This window comes from Phacochoerus africanus, chromosome 8 (assembly GCF_016906955.1).
Source record: "Phacochoerus africanus isolate WHEZ1 chromosome 8, ROS_Pafr_v1, whole genome shotgun sequence".
NCBI classification, from domain to species: Eukaryota; Metazoa; Chordata; class Mammalia; order Artiodactyla; family Suidae; genus Phacochoerus; species Phacochoerus africanus.
Window position 1 is genome coordinate 163,845,319 of NC_062551.1, and position 7,307 is coordinate 163,852,625.

At 53.7% G+C, this 7,307-nt stretch overlaps 1 protein-coding gene across 1 annotated transcript; it reads right to left on the reverse strand.

Annotated features, from left to right (window-relative positions):
- Nucleotides 1-1,341: 1,341 nt before the first annotated feature.
- Nucleotides 1,342-6,892, reverse strand: LOC125133405 (cytochrome P450 4A25-like). The gene is given in 9 exon segments (XM_047791515.1): nt 1,342-1,628; nt 1,882-2,081; nt 2,181-2,371; nt 2,456-2,573; nt 3,004-3,147; nt 3,518-3,642; nt 4,574-4,712; nt 5,230-5,237; nt 6,698-6,892. Coding segments are annotated over 9 exon segments (1,407 nt in total).
- Between the last annotated feature and the right edge of the window lie 415 nt (nt 6,893-7,307).

Below are 7,307 nucleotides of genomic sequence, written 5' to 3' on the forward strand. Positions count from 1 at the left end.
GGGGAGAAATGGCAAGGAGCTTTTGCTACTTGCAGTCCTACGCTGCCCTAATGAGGCCCTGTTCCCAACTAAAGCCTTGTGCTGTCCCAAACTACATCTAAGTTGTCCCTAACCAAGGCCCTGCACTGTCCCGAACGGTGGATGTTTGTCGTCCCTAGTAAGGTCATTAACTGTCGCTAACTAAATCCCTAACTAGACCTATGCTATCCCTAACTGTGGCCCTGACCTGTTCCTAAGACTTTGCACTCTTCCTAACTAGAACTAAGTGTTCCTATCTAAAGCCCCCACTGTCCCTAACTGAAGTCCTGTGCTGTCCTTAACGAAGGCCCTGCACTGTCCATAAATGAGGCCCTATGCTGTCTCTAATGTAGGGCCTGAACTCCCTCTAACTAAAGCCTTTTCTTGTCCCTAACTAGACTTAACTTGTCCCTGGCTAAGGCCTTTAGCTCTGTTTAACTAAATCTCTGAGCTGTCCCATCTAAGGCCCAGTTCTGTCCTTAACTAATGCCCTAACTCAGTCCCTACCCTCTCCCTAACTCAGGCCTTGCCCTGTCCCTAATTAAGGTCCTGTGCCATGCCTAACTAGATCTGCATTAGTGGCCTCTCCCTGGGCTGTCACCCCCACCCCCCAACTGGAACCTGAGGGAAGAAGGGACTGAGGCTCCGTTAGTTCCTAAGCGGGATGGTGTGGGTGCTGCCTGTCCCCCCAAACCCCCACGCTCCATCCCTAACCCCAGGACCCCAGGCTATGGCTGCGTTTGGAGATGTGGTTTTTGCAGTGGTGATCAGGGTGAAAATAAGGTCACTAGGGTAAAAATCCTAATCCAATAGGACTGCTGTCCTGTAGGAAGAGACTGGGACACTGGACAGCAGGAGAAGACGGATGGCTATACCCCAAGGAGAGAAGCCTCCAGAGAAACCAGCCTGCAGTCGCCCTGATTGCAGACAGCACCTCGCCCTGGGAGATGGGTCTGTTGTTTAAGCCGCCCGGTCTGTGCTATTTGTTGTGGCAGCGCCGAGCTGACTCATACACGGGGCAGATCAGGTCTCCGATGGGACAGGGCCCACGTTCCGTCCCCTTGTCCGTGAGTTACAGGAGCCTCAGGAGCTCAGGAGGGGGGTCCCCGAGGAGAGCACAAGAGAGAAGGGTTTAGGCATTAAGATGACGGTACCCACGTTACACGCGCCTGGTCCACACGTGCACTAGCTGACTCGGCCTCATGTGGACGCCCGTGTCAGCCTGACTGCAGGTCTCCGGCTTCACCACCTCCCCTGCGAGCATTCGCTTCCCTGCTGAGGGACACCTTCTAGAGGCATCCAGAACCGCAAACGTCAGAGAGCTCATGCCCACGGGTGGTCGCCCCTCTCAGGGCCCAGAGACCGCACCAGCATCCTGGTGACCCCGCAGCAGCAGGGGTCTCCTCCCGCTGCAAACCCATTTTCCTCCTCCTGCTCACAGCTGCCCGGCACCTCCCAGCCTGCCCACCGCTTGAAGCTGGGGCAGAGGGTCTCCTGTCCCCAAGGGGAAGTGGTGGAGGGGGGTGAGGGCCTTGGCCAGCCTGCGTCCCAGGACAGAGGGCGTGGTGCCCACATGGTCACCCCACCCCCTGCTGGATGGAGTCGTCCACCTGGAAACAGGCAGGAGAAACAAGGGAGACAGAGCCTGGGCCCCCGACACCCACTGCTCCGGACTCTCCCATGAAGGGGCCAGAAACATCTTGAGCTTCAGGCCATTGCAGGGGGTAGGGCACTTTGTTCCAGTAGGAAATCTTTGCCCTAAAAGCTACAGTGCTTTACAAAACCCTCCCCACCTGTTACAGGACATAAGGTTTAAATTCACTACAGTAAGACTCACAGCACGCTGCAACTGGACCAACGCACGTGGGTGTCTGAGCTCCCATGTGTTCCTGCAGATGCTGAGGTTAGTGGGTGTGGTGATGCTCATACCTGCAGGTAAGGAGCGTCCATCAGGGAAGGTGATGGGCTTGCTGAGCTCTCTGCTAACTCCTGGTACTGGCGGATAGAGTCTCAGGGCCTCCTTGATGCACATGGTGGTGTAGGGCATCTGGTCCAGGTGGTCCCTGAGCAAAGGCCATCCTGAGGCTGGGCAGAGTTGGGGAACGGGGGAGTCTCCACTAGCTGGGGGTGGGGGCTGGGCTCTCCGTCTCTGGGGCACTCACCAGGTGATGGAGGTGCCATCCCCCAGGAGGCCTTGGATCTCCTCCCGACATCTCTGCTGATGCTCAGGGTGGGAGGCCAGAGCATAGAGGATCCAGGAGATGCCACTGGCTGTGGTGTCATGACCCTCGAACATGAACGTGTCCACTTCAGCACGGAGGTCGGTGTCCGGCAAGCTGTTCCCCTTCTCCATCTGAGGAGGCAGGGGGAGAGTGCAGCTTTGCCCCGTCCTCTGTGCTTCTGGGCAAAGCCTCAAGCCTATGCCCCCGACACTCACTCGGGCAAGGAGGAGGATGTCCAGGAAATCCAAGTGCCTCTTCTTCCTCACGTTCTCCATCTCTCCCTGCTTTTGCAGCTGCGCCTTCCTCAGCTGGATCACTCGGTCTGTTTTGGAACCGCGGTTCCCAGGCGGAGCTGAGAGCTCTGGGGACCAGGTACAGCATCCACGGTAGCCCCACTGCCCTGCATGGCCCAGTCTCAGGGGCAGGTGGATGAGGATGAGCATGGGTGTGCATGTCAGGGCTGAGACTTCCAGCATCATGTGACACAGGCCTGGAATCCCCTCGATAGCACAGCCCCTTGGAGGTTGCTGAGAGGGGGTCTCAATCAGCCATCACCAAGGCAGTGACACATGAAAATCCCTGCATGGCCCCTGACACCCTGACTTCAGTTCCTAGTCCCTTCCCCAGGGAGGCACCCAATGTGGGGTGCTGCTAAAAGAGGAGCAGGAAGCTCGCTCTGTCCTCAGGATCAAGGCCAGTCCCTTTCAGATGTGCCTGATAAAGGAGTGGAGCAGCCCAGAAGCAGAAGCAGAACCTGTGTGGCTGCGCCAGCTTGCAGGTTCAGCGGCTCAGGCGGCTTCCAGGTCTCAGCCTATAGGTGATGCCCTTTAGGAGGAAGGCATTTCTCACCCGGGGGGATGAACAGGTTGCTGAGTCCCTGATGGCCTGGGGGTAGGAGTGGGAGTTCCTGAAGGGAGAGGATGCAGAGGAGACTGGACTGGTGGGAGTCACTGAGTTGGAGAAGGAGTAGGGCTCTGGGGGAGGGGTGTCCTCAGTCAGTGGGACAGGCCGCCCTGAGGCCTTTGTCCTTCTGCCCTACAGTCCTCCGGACCCTCTGCCCTTCACTAGTGACCTGAGGGGCCAGGCCACTGTGTCGGGGATCAGGATGTGTGACTGAGTCTGGGTTTGGTCTGGGCTGGAATCTGCCCGTGGTGGGGGGCTCCCTGCAGAATGATGCCTTTTGTGCTGAAAAGCATCCAGCTGTCCCAAGTGCCTGCCAGGGTGGTCCTCCCCAGCTGGGGAGAAGCAGCAGCTGCCACGGAAGGTGTGTCACTGACCCGTCAGTCTGGACGCTGCCCTGGTGGCTGAAGGCGCACTTCATGATGGTGTCCAGGGTCATCAAGGAGACGGGTCCCACGATCTCCAGACGTGGGTCCTGGGCGACGAGCTGCTCCCACTTGTCCTGCGGGGGGAGGGGGACAGTGACCCCGTTCTGCCCCCCCAGAAGGCCTGTGCTGGCAAGGCCAGGCTCTCTCTCTGCCTCTCCACGTCTTCTGAAGGCGTCCTCCCTTTCTAAGAACATGTGTTTAGCAATTTAAGACTGTAAAGCAGGGGTGTAATATGATGGCTATTTTCTCAGGAAATTTTATTATATAAATAAACAGGTTTTCTCCTAATATTCTGAATTTGCATTTAATTTGGAAACAATTTATGATGATGACCACCTTCCAGCAAAGCCAGAAAGCTGAGCTAGATGGTTGAGGTCGAACCTGGCAAGCAATTTTGTCAGGCAAGAGAAAGTGGAAGAGTCTAATACTGAAGCCCCTAGAAAAGGACCTCATAGACTTTTTTTTCCCTTTCACCCATAAAATGTTAATAAGATCAGGTGGTGAGAAATCAAAATCCTGATGGCGGGTGTCATGTGATGGCCGGACCCAGGTCTGAGAGTGTGGACCTGGTCTCATTTCCTCCCATGAGTGGCTCCGTTCCATGCAGAAGCCCTGGGCCCCAGGCCAGAGCCCACCTGAGTGACATGCTGGGATGTCCACCATGTGTCTGAGGCTATCATGGGCCAGGCCAGCCATGGGCAGCTCATCCTCATGCCCAGGGGAATGACACTTGCTCTAGTCTACTGCATAGAGACATAAAGGTGGGAGGAGAAAGGACCCTGGATACACGACGGCCCACCTTTCCCTTATCAATGACCAGAGTATGGGTCCAAGGTGATGCCTGGGTCTCATTCACTTTGGGAGAGCAGTGTCCACTCTAAGGTTGGGTGTATGATTCTGGACCACTGTGTCTGATGGCTATCTGAGAGACACAAATGTCTGAGAGTGGACTTTGGGAGTTGTGCTGGGGGTGAGTGTGTTCAGGTGAGACAGGGATGGACTCACCAGCATCACCTGGACAGAGTTGGCCCTGAGACGCATGTAGGGCTTCAGGACGTCATAGTGGAAGGCTGGGGTCAGCATCCGCCAGTGCTGGAACCACACCTGCCCAACCAACAGGAGCAAACCATCGCCTGGTCCATAGCTGGGTATGTTGTGGGGGTGGAAAAGGGATCAGGAGGACGACAGAGGACAACACGGGAGGAACTGAGGGTGGCAGGAGAAGGCACATCCTGTCAAAGGCAGGAGGGGCCAGTCTATTTCAGGAATGTGAATTTCCAAAATGTCTGGTCATATTGTGTGAGTGCAAAATGTGATCCCAGCTGGAGCATCTTTTCACTTGGAGAACAAGTTTGAAAAAGAGTCGGGGGCAGGTGATAGAAGGACTTAAGTCAAAGTCAGGCTGGGAACATTGGAGAGTCTGAGAAGCAATGGCGAAGAAGCTGAGATTCAAGTGGGCTCTCAGCACCATTATGAAGACCGAGGGCTTCATCAGAAGAGAAACGAGGCTTGATTCCAAGATGAAGGTGGTGACATGGTGCCAGGCACCTGCTGTTCTCTGTGAGCCAAAAAGGCAGCTCTTGGCAAACCCATGTGGTGAGGGGTCCACAGTTGTATTCAGAGGTATTCACCAAACAAGGGAGCCAAGAATTTGTGGATACCTGTGGATCTGAAATGTAAGGAAGAGCATTACAGGAAAGAAGGGAGAGCAAATGAGGCAGGCAGCCCCAGAGCACCTGTGGTCCAGACCAGGGGTTGCCAGGTCTTCCTGCTGATTGGCAGCTGGCACTCTGTCTCAAGTCACCTCCAATGGCCTCCCATCCCTGACTCTCTCTGTCCTGACAGTCATGGTGGGCTCAGGAAGGCAGACTCAGTGTCCCAGCCCAAGGACTGCCATAGGACTAAGATGGTGAATTGGCAGGAAATGCAGGTTCTGTTCTCAGTGCAAAGTATAAGGCAGAAGCCTGTGATTTTCCTATAGTGTGTGATGCTTTAGCCATCCAATGACCCAGGGCAGGGAAATGCAAGTCAGCAAGCTTAAGAATTTGTCTTTCATTACAAGGAGATCCTGCTGAGTAGCATTGAGAACTATGTCTAGATACTCATGTTGCAACAGAACAAAGGGTGGGGGAAAAAAAAGTAAATGTAATGTATACATGTAAGGATAACTTGATCCCCTTGCTGTACAGTGGGAAAATAAAAAAATGTATATATAAAAAAAAGAATTTGTCTTTCAGATCTGGGGAAATTTACATAAAAATCATCTCAATTGGGTTAAAAAATAAGGGTAAAAAAAATGGCCCCACAGTTATTTAAGCTTGTGTTTTAAGTGAGGAATGTTGCTCTTAGACTGGGTTGTGGGCTGTGGAAAACAGCATGGAGAGTTCTCAAAAAACTAAAACTAGAACTAACTTATACCCTGTAATTCCACACTGGCTATATATCCAAAGAAATTAAAAATGAAAACACTCATACAAAAATATATGCGACCTCCAATGTTCATAGAAGCACAATTTACCATCGCCAAGATGTGGAAACAACCCAAATGTCCTTCAACAAATGAGTGGATAAAGAAGCTAATAGATCGATCTATCTATCTATCTATCTATCTATCTATCTATCTATCTATCTATCTATCTATCTATCTATAATATATATAGATTCCTGTCTGTTGTCTCCACAGCCAGTGAAAGCACAGGGCAGGATCCTTCAGACAGATGTCTGGGCACCCAGGCAAGCTCAGGGCAGAGAAGATGGCACCGAGTAACTGGGGCAGGGAAGCCTCTAGAAGCCTGTTTGTGGGAACAGCTGAAGCTGCAGAGCCTGGAGAGGGGTAGACTCTGGAAGGAACAGCCATTGTCCTCAAAGGGCAGGGCTTCCAGGACAGCCTGCAGATGCACCTAAGGAAGGAGTGTGTGACAGAGCCAAGGACACCAGCCCAGGGTCCTGTGAGCGAGCAAGCTGCCTGGACTGGGGTGAGGAGCCAAGACCTGAGAGGTGAGCTGGCTTCTTACATGAGGCCACCTGCTAACAAACACGAAACTCTGTCCCTTAGACTTGCTGACCGTGACCATGCTCCGAGAGCCTGGCCCTCCCTGCCCTCCCACTCCCGGGTCCCCTCTTCCCTACCTCCCTGCTGTGTCCATAGAGCCAGTGGGAAGGAGGGGACGGGAACTGCTGGAGGGCTTTGAGTAGCCACTGTTTGCGCAGATAGAACTGTGGTGCCTCGAGGAGAAGCAGCAGCAGCCTGAACAGTGAAGCCACATGCAGGAGCCCCGGGACACTGCCCAGGGCTCTGATGGGGCTCAGCACAGAGACACTCATGGTGCATGGAATTCTGGACAGCTGACTGTCCCTGACTCTAGCTGGCCTCCCCTGAGCACCCAACCTAGTTGGGGAGGATGGCCCCGCCCACCTCGGATGGGGTGAAGCTAAGGGCAGAGCTCAGACCTGGCCCTCCAGAGCTGATTCACTGTGGAGGATGCACCTTGGAGGGGGCACCAAAAGAGTCATGCAGATCAGATATAGCAAGGGACGGGGACAAAGTTATCTTTAAGTCACCTACCCTCACTTTATTCCTATTTCTTTCCATCCGGGGAGTCTGGCTTCAGAAACTCTGCTATAAACCATGAACTTAAAGTGATGATTTTTGGGTTGAGACTCTGGTCCATACATGGCAGCCCCCAAACTTCCAGGGGTGTTTCATGTTTGTTCTGTTAATCTATTGTTTCCAATAGGG